Source organism: Phyllobates terribilis, unplaced genomic scaffold (genome assembly GCF_046119375.1).
Source record: "Phyllobates terribilis strain yellow unplaced genomic scaffold, ASM4611937v1 Scaffold_9__5_contigs__length_417890890, whole genome shotgun sequence".
Taxonomy (NCBI): Eukaryota; Metazoa; Chordata; class Amphibia; order Anura; family Dendrobatidae; genus Phyllobates; species Phyllobates terribilis.
The window spans coordinates 277738402-277762225 of NW_027362769.1; the positions used below are offsets into that span (position 1 = coordinate 277738402).

The 23824-nt window shown below is 46.3% G+C and overlaps 1 protein-coding gene across 4 annotated transcripts in view; it reads left to right on the forward strand.

Annotated features, from left to right (window-relative positions):
• The window catches only part of TNRC18 (trinucleotide repeat containing 18), a 739821-nt gene that overhangs the window by 285051 nt on the left and 430946 nt on the right, over positions 1 to 23824 (forward strand). For all 4 annotated transcript variants that reach the window (XM_073647819.1, XM_073647820.1, XM_073647817.1 and 1 more), the window contains exon 13: positions 826 to 951. In XM_073647819.1, the coding sequence (XP_073503920.1) occupies positions 826 to 951 (126 nt within the window). The remainder of the gene's footprint in view (positions 1 to 825; positions 952 to 23824) is intronic.

The window sequence follows — 23824 nt, forward strand, 5'->3', positions numbered from 1 at the left end:
ATAATTGCCCTGTAATATTGTAGTGGCGTTGTCCGGTAGGGCAATGCAGGGTCAGGAATGCGGCCAACGTCCTAAGGAGGTAAGTATAGTGATGTGCGTAGAGATGCTGGCTGCGATAACTTTCAGATGGTGGTCCGACGTTTGGAGATACTCAACCTTTTGGTGGGCTTGTCCTGTTTTTGAATCAGATAGGGCTGTGAAGTCTAGTAGGTTCAGGGGGATGGTGCCGATTTTGAAGAGTGATTGCCGTCCTGATAGGTGCAGCTGGGGGCTCTGGCTGCACTGAATAGAGCAGAGTCAGGATTACGGCCAAGTCCTAAGGAGGTAAGTATACTGGTGTGAGTGGGAGTACAAGCTGCGATATCGGTCAAGGGTGGTCCGGAGTTTATAAAGTTTATAAAGAGGAGAGTGAATTCCTACTGACAAGATACCCTTTAAATTCACTCATACTTGCAGTCCAGCGGCAGTTTCAACTGAAAATTAAAGAAAGATCCTCAATTCCACTGCAAAAATACATCAGATTTTTTTCACAGAAAAATTTGAAAAGTGAACATATAGTGTCCCTTTTTACATTTGCTTTAGTTGTTTTGCCCAAGGTTTCCCACACATTTTAAAGGTCAAAATATTGCAACATGCTAAATGAGTGATCTTACATCTGTGATAGATGCTACCAGTCCAGGGGTAATAAATTCTAAATTGATTCTAGCATATTTGTGTCATGAGTTTTTCATTTTGCTTCTTTAACATGAAATAATTAAAATGTTAATCGTGTTCTATTGTATTCTGCAAACAAATTTTATATTATATTCATTAAAATCTTTGTAGGGAAAGATCTGATGAAAAAATTAAGACCTCAACAAGGAGGGCTCCTGGTAGACCAAAGAAAAGGAAACATGGAACACATTCTCTATGTCCTAACCAAGAAAGGATGAAGAATTGCAATAACAGAAAGTAAGGATGCAGTGTAAAGTACATATGCTACTTATGTACATGGGAATGAAAAAGAATGTTTAACTAAATCTAGCAAAGTAGATGTCAAATGCCAGTTATTAATGATAGGCGAGCACTAAAATGCTCGGGTGCTCGTTGCTCGGGTCGAGCACATTGGAATACTCGGGTGCTCGACCTGAGCAACGAGCCCAATGTAAATCTATGGGAAACTCGAGCACTTTTCTGGCAGCTCCCCCCGGCGGTCTTCAGAGGGCCTAAAAATTGACCAAATCGATGGGAACAGTGCTCAAATGACATGGGAACAGCATGGGGAAGACCCCTGGAAGCATTTCTGACTCCCAGGTCACTGCTGTGAACAATGTTGTCAGAGGTATTACGCCATTTTTACGGACTTCCAATAAAACATACAAAAACGAAACCAAAATGGATTTTCCTGGGAAATATGTTAAGGAACATCCTTTCCAGAGTAATGACTTGTATATAAGGCAAAATAAGTACTCAAAAAAAAAATACTCCTCCACACCTTGAGCTGTGTTCACATGTAGCGTTTTTGATGCGGTTTTGCACTTTTGCATTGCTTTCAGCAGTGACAAATGCATTCAACAGGAAATGTCATTTTAACATTTTACAACCTTATCTGGCCATGTGGTGTGTGAGACATGATCAGACACATCCTGTTTCATTTATGAAGGAGGGACTCTGAAAGTCGCAAAGCCTATTTTTATAGGGCCAGCAGTCGGCCCTCACTATTCTTAGAGAGCCATCAGCCGGCTATGCTTTGTTGTTCCCATTACTAGACAGTGGGTCTCCTATACTGTTATTGCTTATGCAGTGAGTGGCAGGGCTGCCCAAAATTTGGACGCACCCAAATACCCCTTTGAAAAGACTTAGAGGAGGGCCTCCTGAAAACAATGTTCCCATTATTAGGAAGTGGTTCTCCCATTTTGTTTGCCTATGCAGTGAATGCAAGGCCTGACAAAAATTTGAACCTACTCCAATGTTGCCAAAAATTTGGTGGCACTCCAATGCCCCTTGGAAGAGACGTGGAGGTCAGAGGGCCTCCTGAAAACAATGTTCCCATTATTAGGAAGTGAGTCTCCCATAGTGTTGGCCTATGCAGTGAATGCAAGGGCTGCCAAAAATTGGGAAGCAATTCAATGCACCTTGGAAAAGACGTGGAGGAGGGCCTCATAAAAAAATGTTCCCGTTAGAAAGGAGCGGGTCTCCTATACTTGTAATGCCCATGTACTAAGTGTGTGGGCTGACAAACATTTACCCCTGGGGGGTATACATGGACATACTGTATAAAAAATTTTTTTTTACGGCCATCATAAACACCCTTTAAAAAAATTGTGGGTTTTGCATCACGGACCACTTTCACCCAGGTAATATGGTGGTGGAGGATGAAGAGGAGGACAAGAGCAAATAGACAAAATCAGGAAGCGTATACACATGTGTGGGTGTGAAAAGGTGCATGGAAATACACCTCCCAAAAAAAGACACAGGATTTGAGTTTGTTACGCTGCTATCATTCGGTGGTGTTGAGAAGTCTGGCCCAATCCAGCCCTTGTTCGTTTTTATAAGCGTCAGCCTGTCAGCATTTTCAGTTGACAGGTGGATGCGCTTATCGGTTATAATTCCACCAGCGGCACTAAAAACCCGCTCTGATAAAATGCTAGCAGAAGGGCTAGCCAGAACCTCCAAGGCGTAGAGAGACAGTTCATTCCACGTGTCCAGCTCGGATACCCATTAATTATAAGGCTCAGATGAATCACGGAGGACGTTGGTACGGTCCGCAAGGTACTCCCTCAGCAGCTTCCCAAACTTTGCACTCCTTGTGAGAGTATCCCGCGCCTCAGGGCCTGTGCGATGGGAGGGTCTGAGAAAACTCTCCCAGAACTTTGACAGTGTTCCCCTGCCTCTGCTGGATTGAAGTCGTGTCTCTCTCTCCTGTACTCCTTGGTTGTCCAACGAACTGTGACCTCTGCTGCCAGCGTTTTCAGATGGTAATTCTTTTAATAGTTCCGCAACAAGGGCCTTCTGGTACTGTCCCATTTTTGTAGACCTGTCTGCCTCAGGAATAAGAGATAGAAAGTTCTCCTTATAGAGTGGGTCTAGAAGTGTCACCAACCAGTAATGACTGTCACCCAGAATTTTGAGAACACGAGGGTCACGGGAAAGGCAGCGTAACATAAATTCAGCCATTCATGTCACACTGCTAACAGGCCAGACTTCCGTCTCCTCACCAAGAGAACGACTGACCATGCTCTCCTCCTCCCTGTCCTTAGGCTAGCCACGCTGAACAGACGGTATGAAAGTTGTGTAGGTAGTACCAACTATAGCGCATGAAACTAGCTCTTGTTGTTCCTCCTCCTCCTCTTCCTCATTGTCACTCAGTCCACGTTGGGACGAGACGGCTGTGTGTAATCACCCTGTATGGTTCCTTGCTTCATCTCATCGTTCTCCGCCTGCAATGCATCCTCTTTGATTGTGAGCAGAGCGTTTCAGAAGACTGGATGGTGACTCTAATTATGGCGTCATCACCGCTCACCATCTTGGTGGAGTCCTCAAAGTTTTGGAGGATGGTACATATGTCTGACATCCATGTCCACTACTAAGGTCTTATGTGTGGAGTCTGAACTGAATACCGACGGCCTTGTTGATGCTGGTAGTCAACAACTGCCCTCTTCTGCTCACAAATCCTTCCCAACATCTGCAGTGTAGAGTTCCAACGCGTGGGGACATCACACACCAGTCGGTGAGCCTGAAGCTGCAAACGCAAAAGGCAAGGGCGGCGGAAGCTGTAGCTGACTTTCTAAACTGGGCACACAGGCAGCATACTTTGACAAGCAGATCCGGCAGCTCCGAGTAGGTTTTGAGAAACCTCTGAACCACGAGGTTAAGCACATGGGCCAGGCATGGGTACATGTGTGAGCTCGCCTCAGAGCCGCCACCAGGTTCCGGCCATTGTCACACACGACCATGCCTGGCTGTAGGTTCAGCAGTGTCGGCCACAGATTTGCCTGCTCTTTCAGAGCTGTCTACAACTCTTCAGCATTGTGCGGTTTGTCACCTAAGCATATTAGCTTCAGCACAGCCTTTTGCTGCTTGGCTGAGGCTGAGGTGCTTCCAGCTTGTGACTGATGTGGTCATTTCGGAGATGGAGGCTGAGGAGGATGCAGTGCAGGAGCTGTAGACTGTGGTAACCCTGATTGACCTAGGGCCCGCAATCCTCAGCGTCGGGAGGATGTGTTCCGTCCCAAGGTCCGACTGGGTCCCGGCTTCCACTATGTTAACCCAATGTGCCGTCAGCAAGATGTACCGTCCATGCACACAAGCACTTGTCCACGTGACTGTGGTTAGGTGGACTTACCCAGTAACTGCATTGTTGAGGACACGGCTAATGTTGTGGGACACGTGTTTGTGTAATGCGGGGGCGGCACACTGGGAGAAATAGTGGCGGCTGGGGACCGAGTACCAAGGGACGGCCGCCACCATCAGGTTGCGGAAAGCTTCCGTCTCCATGAGCCTAAAAGGCAATTTCGAGCGCAAGCAGTCGCGAAATGTGGGCGTTAAGTAATGTGGCCTGTGGGGTGTTGGCTGCATATTTGCGCTTGCGTACCATGGACTGGGGTATGGACAACTGAATGCTGTCGTGTTGGTGTTACAGGTAACGGTTGCCCGCCTTCTTCCTGCCTGTTGGGGGGCTCTGCCTCCCTCCCCCTGTGTGCTGCTGTCCTTGCTCTGCATGTCGTCCTGCCAGGTTGGCTCAGTTACTATATCATCCACCACCTCGTCTTCCACTTCCGCACCCTAGTCCTACTCCTGACTTTCTGGCAATTGTTTCATCATCGTCCACCTCTTGTGACACTTTCCCACCGTCGCCTTCGCATGACCTTGTCTGCTACATGCGATCTCATCTTGCCCCGCTTCAAGTGGACCAGGCGAGAGGCCCGAATCTTTGAATGGAAAAGTGAACAGCTCTTTAGAGTGTCCAAGTGTGGGATCAGTTGTCTCTGGGCACTCATTACAACATCATGCGGCAAAGCGTTACATAGTCTCACTGCTCTTACAGTAAAGAATCCGCGTCTGTGATCATGATTAAACCTTCTTTCCTCCAGACGTAGAAGATGCCCCCTTGTCCCCGTCTCAGGCCTCAGAGTAAAAAGATCAGTAGAAAGGTCTTTGTACTGTCCCCTCATATACTTGTACATAGTAATAAGATCACCCTTAAGCCTTCGTTTTTCCAAAGTAAATAACCCCAAGTTTAATAAGCTGTCTTGGTATTGCAGAGCCCCCAGTCCTCTAATAACCTTGGTCGCTCTTCTCTGCACCAGCTCTAGGTCAGCTATGTCTTTCTTATACACCGGAGACCAGAACTGTACACAGTATTCTAAGTGTGGTCGTTCACAAATACACCCAGGTCTTTTTCAGTTACAGTTTTGCCCAGTGTTTTACATTTAAGCATATAATTATACATTTTATTTCCTCTGCCCAAGTGCATTACCTTACATTTATCCCCATTAAAGCTCATTTGCCATTTATCAGCCCAAGCTTCTAGTTTACATAGATCCTCCTGTATTATAAAATTGTCCTCCTCTGTATTGATTACCCTGCAGAGTTTAGTGTCATCTACAAATATTGAAATATTACTCTGTATGTCCCCTACAAGGTCATTAATAAATATGTTAAAAAGAAGCGGGCCCAATACTGACCCCTGTGGTACCCCACTGTTAACTGAGACCCAGTCTGAGTGTTTTCCATTAATAACCACCCTTTGTTTCCTATCACAGAGCCAATTCTTAACCCACATACATATATTTTCCCCTATCCCCATTCTTCTCATTTTATGTATCAACCTTTTGTGTGGAACCTCATAAAAGCTAATCAAATTAGTTTGACAGGAACGGTCCCTCGTAAACCCATGTTGATATTGGGTTATGAGGTTATTCTTCTTCAGATACTGTAGTATAGCGTCTCTTAGGAAACCCTCCAGGATTTTACCCACAGTAGAGGTTAAGCTTACTGGCCTATAATTTCCAAGTTCGGTTTTTGTTCCCTTTTTGAATATTGACACCACATTTGCTATACGCCAGTCCTGTGGTACAGACCCTGTTATTATGGAATCTTTAAAGATTAAAAATAATGGTCTATCTATGACGTTACTTAATTCCTGCAGTACTCGCGGGTTTATCCCATCCGGGCCCGGGGATTTGTCAACTTTAGTGATTTTTAGACGCCGCCATACTTCCTGCTGGGTTAAGCAAGTTACATTTACTGGAGAATTTTTGTCATCACTAATCATGTTTTCTGTCATGTGATTTTCTTGTGTAAATACGGTTGAAAAAAAATCATTTAGCATATTGGCTTTTTCCTCATCCACCATTTCACCCAGACTATTTTTAAGGGGGCCAACACTATCATTTTTTAGTTTTTTACTATTTATGTAGTTAAAGAATATTTTGGGATTATTTTTACTTTCTCTGGCAATGAGTCTCTCTGTCTCAATCTTTGCTGCCTTGATTTTGGTTTTACAGAATTTATTTAATTTTCTGTATTTATTTAATGCCTCATCACTACCTACTTGCTTTAGTTCTCTAAATTCTTTCTTTCAGCAGCAGAAGGGAAGGAAGGGAGACACAGATCCATTACTAGTGGGTAGGCGGAGCCCCACAGGATAGTTCACCTCAGATTAGAAAAAAGTGACGACCGGCCCCTCCAGCCTAGGCTCCTCCTACTCCCATGTTCTTCAGTCTACAATTTGAGGTCGCAGAGGATAGTCGCTGCCTTTGCAGCTGCTCAGAAATTTTTTTTTATTTTATCATTTCCGGAGACCTGGACCCCCCGTGGTCTAGAGGTCTCAGGGGGTCTCGGCGCTGCTGGGACCCCTGACCCTCCCCTGGCAGATCTGCGTACCCCCTAAGGAGGTCCCCGCAGAAGCCTGCCGGCCCCGGGGGATACAGGGCGCTCCCTGGCGGAGACGCACACCGCTTCTGTGGGGTCCCTGCGCGCTCCGCCGTGGGGGGAAGCAAAGGGCCACGGCGCCACACATCCCTGGGGGTCCCTGTGGCGCTCAGGTGGGTAAGTGCTCTCTGTGGTCTGAGTGCTTCAGCGGCTGCGGCGGCAGCCGCTGTTACTATTACAAGTGGTGACTGCTGTTTTGTCCTTGCAGGAAGGATATCACCGCTGCATACGGCGTTTGTGTAACTCTCTGCTAGCAGGGGAGCAGGGACTGAGGAGCCGCGGGCTCCGTTAGTATGCGGCGGCGGGGGCGTGGCTTTGCGCCTCTCTGCTGCCTGTCATCTTAGCCTCAGGCGGGAAGCGCCCGGAAAGCGCGCGCTGGAGCTGACCCAGCCCCTTCTTCTTCCGGGTCCTTCTGCCGACGTCCATTACCTCGTGAAGCGCCTCCTGCTCCCTGCTCACCTCTCTCTACACCACCAGACACCGGGAAAAGCAGTCACCGCGGCCAGCTGGTGAGTCAGCAGCATTAACCCCTTCTGAACGGGGTCTGGCCTTATCAGGGTAATTAACCCTTTCTGGATGTGCATGCTTCTGGGATCAGAGGGTGCATCACCCTAGTCTGTTAGGTTAACTTTTGCTCTGCAGGCAGCTGGGGTAGCTCTTCTCCCTCTAAGGAGGAGCTTTAACCCTTCAGTGCTTGGTGATTTTTTGTGTCGGAACAGGCTGTGGTAGCGGAATCACACATTCTCGGTTACTGTACCCATTGTAAGGGGTTATTACCGCCTTATCCGCGACGCTCGCAACTGTGTGGGGGCATGTCGGATCAGGGACCAGTGGGCGCGGACCTCTCTCCCCGTCCGCTTCAGGATCGGTCACGCGTATCTGATATGCCGGGGTCTTCGACGGCGTCAGGTTCGACACTGGTCGGGGGTCTGTGATGTTAAAGTGGAGGCGCTCACACGCTCCATTGACAGTCTGTCTGACCTACAGGGTCATTGGGTATCAGCTAAGTCCCAACCGACGTCACGAGGCAAGAATCGCCACAGGACTGTGGTGGCGCTGTCTCCTCCGCGCAGTGCGTCGGAGGCTTCGGAATCACCGACAGACTCTGCTGGTGAGATCTCCGATTCTGATGAAGAGGATCGGCAGGGTCGCTCTGCTTCGCTTTTGGGCCACGTGGACGCTTTTATTGATATGCCGGAAGCGTTACAGCTGTCTGAAGAGGAGAGGTGCCCTGGCAAGTCGGCGCGGCTGTATCAGGAGTCGCGTCGGGCTCGTTCGACGCTGTCGGCGCACGATGAACTTAACGAGGCAGTGGAGAAGGAATGCCTGTGTCCGGATAAACGCTTCCAGGGGATGCGGTTTTTTGATGCCCTGTATCCCTGCTCCACGGAGACGATCTCTAATTGGGTCCCCTCTCCTGAGGTGGACGTGCCATTGTCTCAGCTGAGCAAATCTTCTTTGCTTCCTGTTAAAGGCAAGGCGAGTCTACAGGAACCGCTGGACAGAAGGACGGAGTTAGCGGCGAAGTCCATCTACGAGGCTGCGGGTAATGGATTCTGAGCGGCCTTGATGGCCATGTGGGCTGGTGAGGCTTCTCTGCGGTGGTTGGATCAGCTGCGGATGGCGTGGCAAGATGGGACTCCGCTGTCTGAGGTGGAAAGGCTCTTCCAGCTGTTGGAAGAGGCGGCCCAATATGGCAGGGACGCAGTGCTGGATACTACTTCGGTTCTATCCAGGGCTCAATCCTCGGCCGTCACAGTCAGGAGAGCACTGTGGCTTAAACAGTGGACTGGAGACGCAGTATCCAAACAAGGTTTGCGGAGTCTGGCGTACAAGGGCGGTCAGCTTTTTGGTTCGGACCTCACGGAGCTGATTGCTAAGCCAAGGCCAAGGATACGGCTTTGCTGCAGCGGAAAGCAGCGGCTTCTACATCTGGCAAGTCAAGTGCCGGTAGTGGTCGTCGGTCCTTTCGGCCCAGGGGACGGTTCGGTCAGCCCTCTTGGAGATCGGGTCGTCCCTCGTCTTCCGGAAAGAAGACCACCCAGAAATCCCGTACACCCTGGAAACAACATTTCCGTCAGGACAAACGGGAGGTTGACAAAAAGCCCGTTAAGGCGGACTGACGCCAGGAACCCACTCAAGGGCTCTCGGGTGGGAGGTCATCTGCTACAATTCGGGTCGATTTGGGCGTCCCACATATTGGACGCCTGGGTGACGCGGGTTATGTCGGCAGGCTATTTCATAGAGTTTCATTCTCGACCCCCGGACGGGTTTCGTCAGTCACGCATCCCGTCCGAGCCCAAGCTGGCTGCCGCACTGCTGCGGGAGGTCGACTCTCTTCTGCAGCAGGGTGTGGTGGTTCCGGTTCCGCCGGAGGACCGGGGAAGAGGGTTTTACTCCAACCTTTTTGTGGTCCCCAAAAAGGTGGACAAGTTTCGCCCCATTCTGGACCTCAAAGAATTGAATTTTCATGTCCGGATCCGGAAATTCCGTATGGAGTCTCTTCTCTCTGTCGTGGCGGCCCTGTCGCAGTACGATTTCTTGGTGTCGATCGACATCCGCGACGCCTATTTGCATGTCCCTATAGGCAGGGCTCTCCAGCGCTACCTGCATTTCGCCATAGGTCAGGCCCATTACCAGTTTGTGGCCCTACCATTCGCTTTGGCCTCGGCGTCCAGGGTTTTTAAAAAGATTCTGGCACCGCTCATGGCGCTCCTTCGAAGGCAAGGAGTTACGATTCTCCCCTACCTGGATGACCTGTTAATTGTGTCGCCCACAGCGGAGGAGGCGGTGACAGCTCGCGATCTCTCCCTTCAGCACCTGGAGGACTTCGGGTGGCTGGTCAATTGGAAGAAGTCGTCATTGGAGCCGTCGCAGTCAATCCTGTTCTTGGGGATGCATTTCGACACGGTACGGGCAGTGGTGTCCCTGCCTCTGGACAAACAAGCGAACCTTCGTCACCATGTCCAGGCTATGAGGTCGGCGATGGCGATGTCCCTTCAGAAGTGTATGCGCCTTCTGGGTCTGATGGTGGCGGCAATGGAAGCGGTACCGTTTGCACAATTTCATTCCCGGGGTCTCCAAGATCTTATTCTGACCCTTTGGGATCGATCGCCGGCTTCGCTGGATCGCTGTGTCGGTATCTCCCGCAGGGTGCGAGAGTCTCTTGGATGGTGGTTACGTCCGGAGGCTTTATCCCTGGGGAAATCCTTCCTCCTCCCACGGTGGTCGGTCATTACCACCGATGCCAGTGTGACTGGCTGGGGAGGGTTTGGAATGATCTCTGGGTTCAGGGGGTCTGGTCGTCAGAGGAGTCTTCTCTCCCGATCAACATCCTGGAGTTGAGAGCAATATTTCTCTGCCTCCGACATTGGACGGTCCCTTTGAGCGTTCTGCCGGTCCGGATTCAGACGGACAATGCGACAGCTGTCGCTTATATCAACCATCAGGGCGGGACGAGGAGTTCCAGACTCATGATAGAGGTCTCTCGGATCCTGGTATGGGCCGAGTCCAGGTTTCCAGCCATCTCCGCGATTCACATCCCAGGAGTGCTGAATATCACGGCGGACTTCCTCAGTCGCGAGCAGGTGGATCCCGGAGAATGGAGTCTTCATCCGGAAGTTTTTGCACTGCTGTGCTCCCGTTGGGGGACTTGATGGCATCCAGGCTGAACGCCAGGGTTCCGACGTTCATGTCCAGGTACAGGGACCCGGAGGCTGTGGCGGTAGATGCTCTAGTGGCCCCATGGGACCAGTTTGAGCTGATCTACATGTTTCCGCCAGTATCCTTACTTCCTCTGGTGATCCGGCGGATCAAACTCGAACGAATTTCGGCGATTTTGTTGGCGCCGGATTGGCCGCGGAGGGCGTTTGTGGCTCCTTGGCGGCTCAATCTAGTCTTGGAGGCTCTTCAGCATGGGCTCTTTGAGCCTATGGATTCAGCTACGCTTTACTTGCTTTCTTGGAACGTGGCCTTCCTGGTGGCGGTCACCTCTTTGAGAAGGGTTTCTGAGTTGGCGGCACTGTCTTTCTCGCCCCCATTTCTGGAGTTCCACTTGGATCGCGTGGTGCTTCGTACCCGTTGCGATTTTCTGCCTAAAGTGGTGTCGCGTTTCCACGTCAATCAGGACATCGTGTTGCCCTCCCTCTGTCCGAAACCGAAGAGTCCAAAGGAGCGGGCCTTGCACTCGTTGGATTTGGTGCGGGCATTGAAGTTCTATCTTACAATCACGCAAGGGTTTCGGAAGTCGGACTCTTTTTGTGATTCCTGCTGGTCGTCGGCGTGGTCAGCGGGCTTCCAAGGACACTATAGCTCGGTGGATACGTTCGGCTATCCTGGAGGCGTACCGAGCTCATTCCACGAGAGCTGTTTGTTCGTCGTGGGCTTTTCGTCAGGGGGCCTCGGCAGCGCAGCTCTGCCGGGTGGCTACCTGGCCCTCCGTTCACACTTTTACTAAATTTTATAAAGTGGACGTGAGTGCTTCCGCCGATGCGGCCTTGGGATTCAGGGTCCTGCAGTCGGCGGTGGTTTAGGTTATCTCTTTATCTAGTTTCGGCGCTTGTTGCGCTCTTGCCTAAGTTGTTGGGGTGTTGGCGATTCTGCCACTGTTTCCCACCCTTGAGTTCTGGACTGCTTTGGGATGTCCCAATAGTAATGGATCTGTGTCTCCCTTCCTTCCCTTCTGCTGCTGAAAGACGGATTTTGGTAAGACCTTACCTGTAAAATCCTTTTCAGCGAAGGAAGGAAGGGAGACACAGCACCCTCCCATGGCAGAAGTGTATTATTGTTTTCCAGATGCGACACGACTCCTCTCTGATGGCGGTCATCTGGGCTGGGGTCGGCGCGCTAGGGCTCTGTTCCAGCATTGCCAGCTCATCGCAGTTGTCAGGTCCAGTGAGTAGTGCCTGGGACTGTGTGTTTTTTCTGTTATATGCATAACCTGTTCTCTCGCATTCTGAATTTTCGGAAGGGGTTGTGTTGTTCCGCTGGTGTTGTCTGCTCTTCCTTAGCTTGTGTACGGACTGAAGGAGATGGAGTAGGAGGAGCCTAGGCTGGAGGGGCCGGTCGTCACTTTTTCTAATCTGAGGTGAACTATCCTGTGGGGCTCCGCCTACCCACTAGTAAGGGATCTGTGTCTCCCTTCCTTCCTTCGCTGAAAAGCATTTTACAGGTAAGGTCTTGCCAAAATCCATCTTTTTGTCCCTTATTGCGCCCCTTACAGCTCTATTTAGCCACAGTGGTTTCCTCCTATTTCTAGCATGTTTATTCCCATAGGGTATATATTGTGCACAGGTCCTATTCAGGATGCTAATAAATGTCTCCCATTTGCTTAGTGTAGTCTTATGTCACAGGATATTGTTCCAGTTTATTGCACTAAGATCATCTCTCAACCGTTGGAAATTTGCCTTCCTGAAATTTAGTGTCCTTGTATCCCCTCTACTACACATATTATTAAAGGATACATGAAAACTTATTATTTTGTGATCACTATTACCCAAGTGACCCCCAACACGTATATTTGATATGCGGTCTTGGCCTGTTGGTTAATATTAGGTCTAGCAGTGCCCCCCTTCTTGTTGGGTCCTGAACCAGTTGTGAAAGGTAATTTTCTCTCATAGTTGGCAAAAACCTATTACCTTTGCTTGAACTACAGGTTTCTGTTCCCCAATGTATTTCAGGGTAGTTGAAGTACCCCATAATAATCACTTCTCCTTGAGTCACTGCTTCATCTATTTGCTTTATTAGGATATTCTCCGCTGCTTCCATTATTTTTGGAGACTTATAACAAACTCCTATCAGTAATTTAATATTTTTTCCCCCTCACCTTATCTCCACCCACAGGGACTCTACATTTTCATTAGATTCACATATATTGTCCCGCAAGATGGGTTGTAAGGATGATTTTACCTATAAACACCCCCCTGACCCTCGCTTGTTTGTAAGGTCATTTCTGAACAGACTATAGCCTTGTAAATTAACTGCCCAGTTATGGCTCTCGTCCAGCCATGTCTCAGATATCCCCACCATGTCATAATTATTTTCCAACAAAATTAATTCTAATTCCTCTATTTTGTTGTGCCCAAGCCACTATCTGCACTATCTTCCCCACCTAAAAAATGAATATCCAACCCCCCAAATCCCTAGTTTAAACACTCCTCCAACCTTCTAGCCATTTTCTCCCCCATCACAGCTGCACCCTCCCCATTGATGTGCAGCCTGTCCCTAGCATGGAATCTGTAGCCAACTGAGAAGTCGGCCCAGTTCTCCAGGAACCCAAACCCCTCCTTCCTATACTAGTTCTTGAGCCACTTATTTAGCTCCCTAATATTCTGTTGCCTCTCTAGCGTGGCACGTGGTACAGGTAGTATTTCAGAGAATACCACCTTGGAGGTCCTTGATTTAAGCTTGCAGCTTAATTCCCTGAAATCATCTTTAAGGACCTTCCACCTACCTCTAACTTTGTCATTTGTGTCTCTTATCAAGCTTGGTTGCTGTTGTTTTCTTATAATAAAGGTTTTATCACTAGGAGATTATTATTGCCTGGTCCAATGTGCATGCGACTGTTAGTCCGATTCTGCATTCTCCTGCGATAAGCAGCCCATTGTCAGTAGTCAATGTGCAAACAGAGCCTGGTGTGGGCAGGGTTAGCTTTCTCAGCTCTGCTTCATGTTATATTTAAGAACTCTGAAATTATAACAACTACTGCATTCAGGGTCTCTTTTCCTACATTATGCTGCTCTCAGATGAGGTTGCAAAAACCTGGTGACAGCTACCCTTTAAGGGTGTATTCACTAGGGTCGTATACACAGCTAAGTTTCAGTCCAGATTTTCCAGATGAAAAATCCACCTCACATTATACAGTACCAAGCAACACTAAAAATACCGTAGTCTCATCCTCATACTGCAGAAAAGACCTGCAACATTTATTGACTCTCACTGTGGATTTGAAAGCTGAAATGACGCTGCTGTCTGCACATTATAGTGCTGATAAATGGTGCTGTGGAATTTCTTCTGCAGAGACATCCATTGTGGACATAACTTTTATGAAGCATTTCTAAATATTGGTCATCTGATCTGACGAGCATTTCAGGGTGTTAGCGTGACCAGTATTTCAGGACATTTGATGATATCGGCAACTGTTATGCCTCGAAGGGGTCGACCACCTTCTCTTGTTAGTGCAGATTTCCTCACACACTGACCAGCACTTGTGACCATACGATGGCTGCTGTTGGAGGATCATGTGACCAGACCATCAACCTCCTTCAAGCAGCTTTCCTCACACACTGACCAGCACTTGTGACCATACAATGGCTGGTGGTGAAGGAGCATGTGACCAGACAATCAGCCTCCTCCAAGCAGCTTTCCTCACACACTGACCAGCACTTGTGACCATACATTGGCTGGTGGTGGAAGAGCATGTGACCAGATCATCAGCCTCCTCCAAGTAGCTTTCCTCACACACTGACCAGCTCTTGTGAGAGGAGCATGTGACCAGACCATCAGCCTCCTCCAAGTAGCTTTCTTCACACACTGACCAGCACTTGTGACCATACAATGGCTGGTGGTGGAGGAGCATGTGACCAGACCATCAGCCTCCTCCAAGCAGCTTTCCTCACACACCAACCAGAACTTGTGACGATACAATGGCTGGTGGTGGAGGATCATGTGACCAGACCATCAGCCTCCTCCAAGCTGCTTTCCTCACACACTGACCAGCACTTGTGACCATACAATGGCTGGTGGTGGAGGAGCATGTGACCAGACCATCAGCCTCCTCCAAGCAGCTTTCCTCACACACTGACCAACACTTGTGACCATACAATGGCTGGTGGTGGAGGAGCATGTGACCAGACCATCAGCCTCCTCCAAGCAGCTTTCCTCACACACTGACCAGCACTTGTGACCATACAATGGCTGGTGGTGGAGGAGCATGTTACCAGATCATCAGCCTCCTCCAAGCAGCTTTCCTCACACACTGCCCAGTACTTGTGACCATACAATGGCTAGTGGTGAAGGAGGTGGCCTGTTAGACCATGTCAGGAGCTTGGTCTATAAGGCGTTCTGTCAGTGTAACACAATGTATTACTTGTGCATAGCAATACATTATATCGATGATCAGAGTAATACAAGTTGAAGTTCCATAGAGGGACTAAATAAAAATAAAAAAAAAACTACAAATATAAAATACCAAAATAAAAAGCAAAAAAAATATTATGCTAATAAATATGTATATTTATGTATAAACAAAAATAAACATATTATATCGTTAGATCCGGAATGACCCGATCTATAAAACTGTCTCACTATTTAACCCCTACAGTGAACACCATAAAAAAGTAGCAAAACAGTTTTTTCATCATACAGCCGACAAAAATGTGGAATAACACGCAATCAAAAAGTTGTATGTAATTAGAAATGGTATCGCTGAAAATGTCATCTCGTCCCTCAAAAAACAAGCCCCCATACAACTCAGTCACCGAAAAAATAAAAAAGCTATAGCTCTCAGAATACAGTGATGCAAAAATAATTCTATTTTCTATAAAACTGTTATTGTGTAGCAGCTAAACATGAAAAAAAACATTAAAAATGTGGTATCGATGTTATCCTACTGACCCGAAGAAGAAAAGCTGCCTGATAAATTTTACGATATGGTGAACGACGTAAAAAAAAAATTCCTGAATCGCTGGTCTTTGTTCATTTTGCTTCTCAAAAAGCAGCATTGAAAGCGATCAAAAAATGTTTTGTGCCCAAAAATGGTACCCATAAAAACTAACTCATCCCACAAAAGCAAGCCCTCATTATGGCTCCTTCAATAGAAAAATAAAAATAGTATATGAGTAACCTTGCTGCCTCATTAATAAATGTATCGGCAGTTTCATCTGAATTATGTGTTTTGGAAATGTCGATGGAAACCCCGATGTAAGTGCTCAACTTAGAACACTGTAAATGTGAACTGATGTTCTGTATGCAAAAATGCTACTAATAAAAGCTTTTACTCAACCCACAAATAAAGTCCTCACTCAGGGATAATGAACTTCTTGAATGTGGTTTTGAGCACCTTGAGGGGTGCAGTTTTTAGAATTGTGTCACTTTTGGGTATTTTCTGTCATATAAGCCCCTCAGTCACTTCAAATGTGATGTGGTCCATAAAAAAATAAGTTTTGTTAATTTTGTTGGAAAAATGAAAATTTGCTGATACACTTTTAACCCTTCTAACTTTCTAACAAAAAAGTGTTTAAAAAATGATGCTGATGTAAAGTAGACATGTGGTAAATTATATTTATTAATTCTTTTGTGTGGTATAACCATCTCTATTAAGGACATAAAAATTTAATTTTTGAAAATTGCAAAATAATTTTTCTGTCAAATTTTAGATATTTTCAGAAATAAACGCAAAACATATTGACCAAAATTTACCACTAGCCTGAAGTATAACATGTCATACAAAATGTTCTCAGAATCACTGGGATATGTTGAAATGCTCCAAAGTTATTACATCATAAAGTAGCACTGGTAAGAATTTAAAAAAATTGGCCCATTAGGAAGGCCTGGTGGTGAATGGGTTAAAGAGGACCTTTCACCAATTTAAGCATGTTAAACTGGCCACATCAGGTAACAGTGGCTGCAGAGCTGTGTAATAGTTTGTTTTTCAATTTCTCTCCCCCTCCCCCCATTGCAGATATATTAGGTTGTAAAGTTTAGGTTAATTTATGTTAAAGAGGACCCTTCAAAAATTATGACTATATAAACTGTACATTCCTGTACATAGTAGCAGGAATGTAGACAAAGACAAAAACAAATTATCTTTCTCTTTGCTCCACTCCATTGTGGAGATACCAAGCCCCAAAATTATTGGCTCCCAATATGTTAATTTTCATATAATTCAACTGGCTGTGTATTTTCCACCCAGTATTGCTCTGTCCAGTCATGAAAAGGCAACATCATAGGGGCAAAAAAGTAGACGCCCACAGTTCTGACCAAGGTAAAACTGCTTGTATTTTTAGGCTGGGAAGGGCCCAATAACCATGGACCTTTGCAGCCTGATAAGAGAAGTCCACTTCTGTCTGCTTTACCTTAGCTGGTTATATAATATATACGGGGGAGCCCACTACATTTTTTCATTTATTTATTATGTTAATCCTTGTACAGTAGACTACACACGCACTAATTATATATCTCACAGATATCCATCTACCCAATATCTACCTATATCTTGTCACATCTAATAACATACCACAGAGAGACAAAAACACGTGTCAAAAACTCATGAAAATATACAAGTGAGCTGAGGTACGGGATTCATGTGGAAATTCAACTGTGTGAAAGCCTGAACAAACACTAATCGTGGGAATGTTCCCAAAAGTGGAGTAATACTCTGCGAGCATTGAGGCCCCTGAGGAAGCCACAGTGTGTGGCGACACGCTTTGCGCACTGATTCCCCGCCTTTCCCTGCTAAACATGCTGTAGTCCAGGATTTTTGCTGCAGTTAACTTGACACAGGTCTCAGGTGGACGTGTGCTGCCATCATTATATGTCAGGCACTAATTGTTGCAATCTGTGTATGTATTCAATCTATGTTTACAGCGCAATTGCCTGATATTGCTACAATGATTATTGCAATACAGATATGCTACAGTAGTATCGGCTCTAAGGTATCTTTTCTAGCCTTTTTTCCTCCTATATACTGCATACCTCTGTTATATATCAGTGTATCCATGGGATTATAATTTCATGTTGGGGGTGTGCACACTGTGTATTTTTGTGGCGTACATTGTGGTATATAGTCTATATCAGGACCTGGTCTGTGTGTATTGTGCATTAGGACTGTGTGACATCTTCAGTACTGACTACAGATGCAAATATTAAATCTTTGTTCCTGTAACTGATGGTGCTTTATATGGCATAGAATTTTGCTGTTTACTTATATGGTTGCTTGTTAGTCTTGGTTCAGCCTCATTTTGGGCTGTTGATATTTATGTAATTGTTTGACTTTTTAAATTGTTTTTAAATATTTTTTTGCTGTGTATTTCAATAAAACTTTTATTTATTTATGGTGATCCTTGTGCATATAGCATGTTTCTTTTTCTCACTCTATTTGACTGTTCTTTACATGCTACAGTCTGATCCCATTTCCTGGGTGGTGCCCTCTTTACATACATTTGTACTTTGACAACATTGTTCCCAGCAGCGTCCTGCGAGTCAGAGATGCGTCCAGGCGTCTTCCGCATGCTGGTCCCATTCTGTTTGAGCACTGTTACCATACATTTCAGCGATTTTCCTGCCCCAGCCCTCCAGGTAGGGTCTTCTGGAAAAATGCTTGAGTTTCCCATTGACTTCCATTATGCTCGGTACTGCAGTCGAGCACGTCCGAGCTTCGAGTACTGAGCACTCAAGCATTTTAGTGCTTGCTCATCACTGGTCTCCAGCTTTCCTTCAATGCTCCCCACTGCTCTTGGTGCTCCAATACTGTGATGCTGCTGTCTGCCTCCTCTCCCGATACTTTACTAATATGACCGGTGAAGGAGGCATTGTTAATTCATCATAAACAGATAACCATAACTTTATTTTTCCATAGATAGAACTGTATTTTGAGCGGGATTTTAGAGGCCTAGGGAGTTTATTTCAGAGGTATGGCTGGGTTACCATAGTGACACAACACACACAAGAGCAGAGAGAGCCGGCCAGTGTAGATGTGTGGACTGGTGCTAGGGCTAGAACGGATTAGTAACAGTACTCTCCCCATCCACCTTTAGGCCTCCCATCCCCCCCCAGAAGAGTTAGGAAAGTAGAGGGGAGACCTAACGTTCAAATCTTTGAGCAAAATTAAAGCATTAATTATTTTTAAGGATCCATCAACTTTATTTAGGAACGTATACCTTCCATTGAGCCAGGTACAGATGACCTTTCTTACTTAAGCTGTGTGCCCACGATGCGTTTTTTAAGCGTTTCTGCAGCGGCAAAAACGCTGCAGAAATGCTTAAAAAATGCATGGTAGAAGGCCTGCCATGTTCCCCAATGATAATCCGCATGTGCTGTGCACATGCTGCGGAAATTTCCGCTGCGGATTATCATTGCGGAAAAAAACTCAGCACTACCAATTATTCTGCGGAAGTGCTGCGTTTTCGCCGCCATTGACTTGCATTGGAACGCTTGAATTCCGCATTACTGCATCTGTACATGCGGAATCCATGCGTTCCAATGTGCGGATGGTACCTGGCTGTGGAGGACAGGAGACTCTCCTCCGGACCCAGGTACCATAGAACATGTAAAAAAAAGAATAAAATAAAAAAAATATTATATTTACCTTCTGATGGCCTCCGGTCTTTTTGTCTTCGCTTGCCGGCAGATCGCGGTGGACTGAAGGACCTACGCTGATGTCATAGTCATGTGACGGCAGGTCCTTCAGTGTAGTGTACCGCGAGCTGCCAGCAAGCCGGGACGGAGCGAAGGTAAGTATAGATTTATTTTTTATTTTTTACCATTCTTTTACGGTCACACTATATAAATCCATGCCGTTTGCATGGATCGGTCGCACTATATAAATCCATGCCGTTTGCATGGATTTATATAGTGTGACCAAGCTGTCAAGCACTTTCTAAGTGATGCTAAAATCGCTTGGAAAGTCCTTGTCAACCCACATGCTTTTTTTTCAAGCGTTTTTTCATGCATTTCCGCATGCGGGTTATCAAGCTCTTTTCCAAACGATTTTAGCATCACTTGGAAAGTGCTTGACAACTTGTTCACACTATATAAATCCATGCAACCGGCATGGATTTATAGTAGTGTGACCAAGTTAGTTAAAAAAAAAAGAATAAGAATAAGAATGGTAAAAATAAAGATTATACTCACCTTCCGATGTCCTCCCAGTGTTTTCTCTGCCACGTCAGGTCTCTTGCACTGCTCGCGGTGGTGTGAAGGACCTGCGGTGACGTCATTGAGTCATGTGACAGGTCACATGACTCAATGACGTCATGGCTAGTCCATCACAACACTGCGACCCATACAGCAGACCAGACGGAGGGGAGAAAACACTGGGAGGACATCGAAAGGTAAGTATAATCTTTTTTTTTTTTTTTTTTTTTTTTTTTACAGTTTCTATGGTACCTGGGTCTGGATGAAAGTCTCCTGTCCTCCAGACCTGGGTACCATCCGCACATTGAACCGTGTGATATCCGCATGTACAGATGCAGTGATGTGGATGTCACGCTTTCCAATGAAAGTCAATGGCGGCGATTATGCTGCGTGTCCGCAAAATTAATGGACATGCTGCATATTTTTCCGCAATGATAATCCGCAGTGGAAATTTCCGCAGAATCTGCAAAGCACATGCAGATTATCATTGGGGACCATGGGGCACGTATTACCAAGCAGTTTTTAAGCGTTTTCGCTGCGGAAATTCCGCTGCAAAAATGCTTGAAAAACGCATAGTGGACACGCAGCCTTAAGACCCCGTCACACTAAGCGAGATCGCTAGCGAGATCGCTGCTGAGTCACAAGTTTTGTGATTTAACAGCGACCTCAGCAGCGATCTCGCTACGTTTGACACTTAGCAGCGACCAGGTCCCTGCTGTGAGATCGCTGGTCGTGTCGGAATGGTCTGGACATTTTTTTGATCGTTGAGGCCCCGCTGGGTAGCATGCATCGGTGTGTTTGACACCTTACCAACGACCTTGTTGACGACTCAGACACAGAAACACATAGGCGTGCATCGTTATACAGATCGTTACGGGTCGCCGCATCGTTGCTGCGTCGTTGGGAAGATCTGACTGTTTGACATCTCACCTGCGACCACATAGCGGTGCAGCAACGATCCCTGACAGGTCGTATCGTTGTCTGGATCGCTGTAGCATTTCTTAGTGTGACGGGGCCTTTAGTTGCAAACGGCCGATGAAGACAATGCTCTCGACTATAGACTGTGACAAGGAGATTTTTCCAGAAGATTCAGACAGTGCATTGTATGCAAATCCTGCCACCTGTCCTGATGTGCATTAGAGAAAATCCAATTATATTATTTTATAGACTGACTGATCCACTCCGTGTGCCCATTACTTTTGCTATGATAGGCAGGGAAGATTTGTGAAATTTTGAGAATTTTGCAGAGCATCTCCCGAACCAGGAAACAAAATTGCATACCATGGTTAGAGACTATGTGTGCAGGAAGGCTGTGGAATTGGAAAATCCTTATGTAGAACTCTTGGGCCAGCTGTGGAGCAGAACAAAACAAGACATCTTGGAAAACTGGTCGACAACGGCCTCCTTGCAGCTCAAGAAGATATGAAACAAAGTCCATTGAAATTTCAGCCCAGGGTACAAGATGAATAGACAGTGGTTGTCGAGGACTGAAAAGAGCATGAATAGAAAATTTTAATTGGGCGCATTAAAGAAGCACTCTTCCAATCAAAATTTTTATCCTCTTAATATATTGCAGTTATCATTTTATATAGCACTGTGTACTTACAATTGCTTATTTTGCCATTCTACCCAGTTAATTCTTTTTTTTCCATTAGGTGTATGACATCACATGATTTAAAACAGACTAGGTGAATCCTTCTAAGCTCCATGTAGAAACAGGAAGTCTCTTTTTCCTGCACGAGTCCTCATTAGAACTACAATTCTACCTTACTGCAAAATTCCTGGCAGGGGAGAGGGGCAGAGCAGCTCGGTCAGGAGTTAAGGAGGGGGATGATCCCATGCAGGGGAATGACACTTCTTGTTTTTACATGGAGCTTAGTAGGAGGAAGATAGTCTGTTTTTGATCATGTGATGTCCTAGACTTAATGAATGCGTTCAGAATTGAATGTGCGGTCAACACCCAAGAACAGCAGACCTGCATTGGCATACAGGCACCATGAATTAGTAGAGGTGACTGTACGGACAGAACCTAGGAACAGAAGAGCTGAATTGGCAGACAGGTGCCATTAAAGTAGCAGAGCTGAGTGCAGGGACAGCACCCAGGTATAGCAGAGTTGAGTTAGTTATGTAACTAAGCAGGTGCTGCATGCATAGACTACCCCAGTGGTCCCTAACCTTTTTTACCTTGAGAGCCACATTACGCTCTGAGGGATGGTCCCAAGCCACAATCTGGGCAAAGAAATCAGAGAAGCCGTATTGCAATCAATCATAGATAGCTAGTCATTAAAGGGTTATCACTAGCCATTAAAGGGTTATTCTGGATTTTCCAGGTTAATGAGGGTCAGTGGGCAAGTTTATCTACTACTACTCTTTCCTTTGCTACATTCAGATGGCAGTTGTAAAACTTGGGCCAGTTATGCCCTCAAATTTAGAAATTGACTTGTTCTGTATGCAGCTCTGACTGGTTGTCCACATAGTGGAAGAATGCAGAAACCGTCTATTTCCTTGCATTAGTTTGGCCTGTAAATCGGACCAGACTACTGCACTCTGTGATTTTTTGCACAGCACAAAGGCAGACATTTGATAGTACATGGGCTGAAAATAAGTTTGAACATAGCATAAGTGTTATGATCTGCAACAAGTTCTGAGGAAAGAAAGGGGAAAGCTATCCCTACAGTAAGACTAAGCTGAATCCCTATGATGTAGCGGGCTGCCTGTTCCTTGCGAACAGACCCGCCTTAGTCCTCGGCTAGTCTGAACGAAGACCTATAACATAAAGGAAGGTGTCCCTAAAAGAACTAAGGACTGGAACAAAAATTGGACACCTACTGAACAGAGAAGGTTGTTGCAGAACACAAAAAGGTACTAGAGGTCCCAGAAGGACCAAGCAAACTGACAGAGATAGGCACAGAAGCACCTGGCTAGCAAAACAGTCAAACAACACTGAAGTCCAGCACAGTCAAAAGTACGGAGCTGGAATATATAGGCAGATGGTCACGTGACCGCAAGACACAAGATGGAAAAAACAAACAGGAGGGTTCTAACAATAAGTCTGAATAAAGACACCTGTATATCCCTGTCCCACCATGATTTTTCTGCTGGACTCCTGACCTGAATTCAACCTTCTCATAGGCATATATAAGACTGGTAAGTTCAGGTCAGAAGACCAACAGTTAGTCCTTAAATGGTGGTTTCAGACTGTGATACATGGATGGCTGAGGCCTTTTGACAGCCTCTTAGGGATATACATACCTGCCAACTGTGAAAGATAAGCAAGAGGGACACATATTGTAGAATGGTAATTTTTATTTTATGCCAAGTCAGTAACTTAACCTCACCCTCAACATCCTTTTCTATGCAACCACACAGAAGTATTATTCCTAGTGAAGCCTGTTAGTGTTCCCACACAGTATGGTACCATTTTCATGGCCTCCACAGTGCCCTCCATACAGTATGATTCCCCGAACACAATACGATGCCCACTCAAACACTGTATAATGTCCCCACAGTGTACACACAGCTCTGCTACATCAACATATGCACACACCTTGCATGTGTCCTGCTCCTCGCTTCCGCTGCTTAGCCATTGGATCTCTCTTCTGTTCAGCCTATGCAGAGACGGAATATCCTTTCAGGACCTATATGTCATGTGGGAATGTCATGTGGCAACAACAAAACATTCATATTGCGCTTTACTTCTATTGGGCTCAAGGCAGAGCAGCCACCAAGAATTTCAGGGCCTCATACTGGCAAAATTTTTGGGCCCCCTTGAGACTCCGCCCTTTCTTCACCTCAGCTCTACCTCCAACCCTCGAACCTTCCACAGTCTCACCTCCCACTCTTGGGGAAAAACTCCGCTGTTGCACCTTGTCCTCACTAATCACACATTAACAGTTACCATCGAGCACCATATCATGCACACAGCCATCAGCTTTTGTTTTGGCCAAAAGATTTTTTAAGCCGCCACCATGATAAGGTAGACTCTTTTGGCAGGACCCAACTCTACTATAACCTATGAAACATTTCTTAAAATATCCAATACTCTCTTTAGGTACAT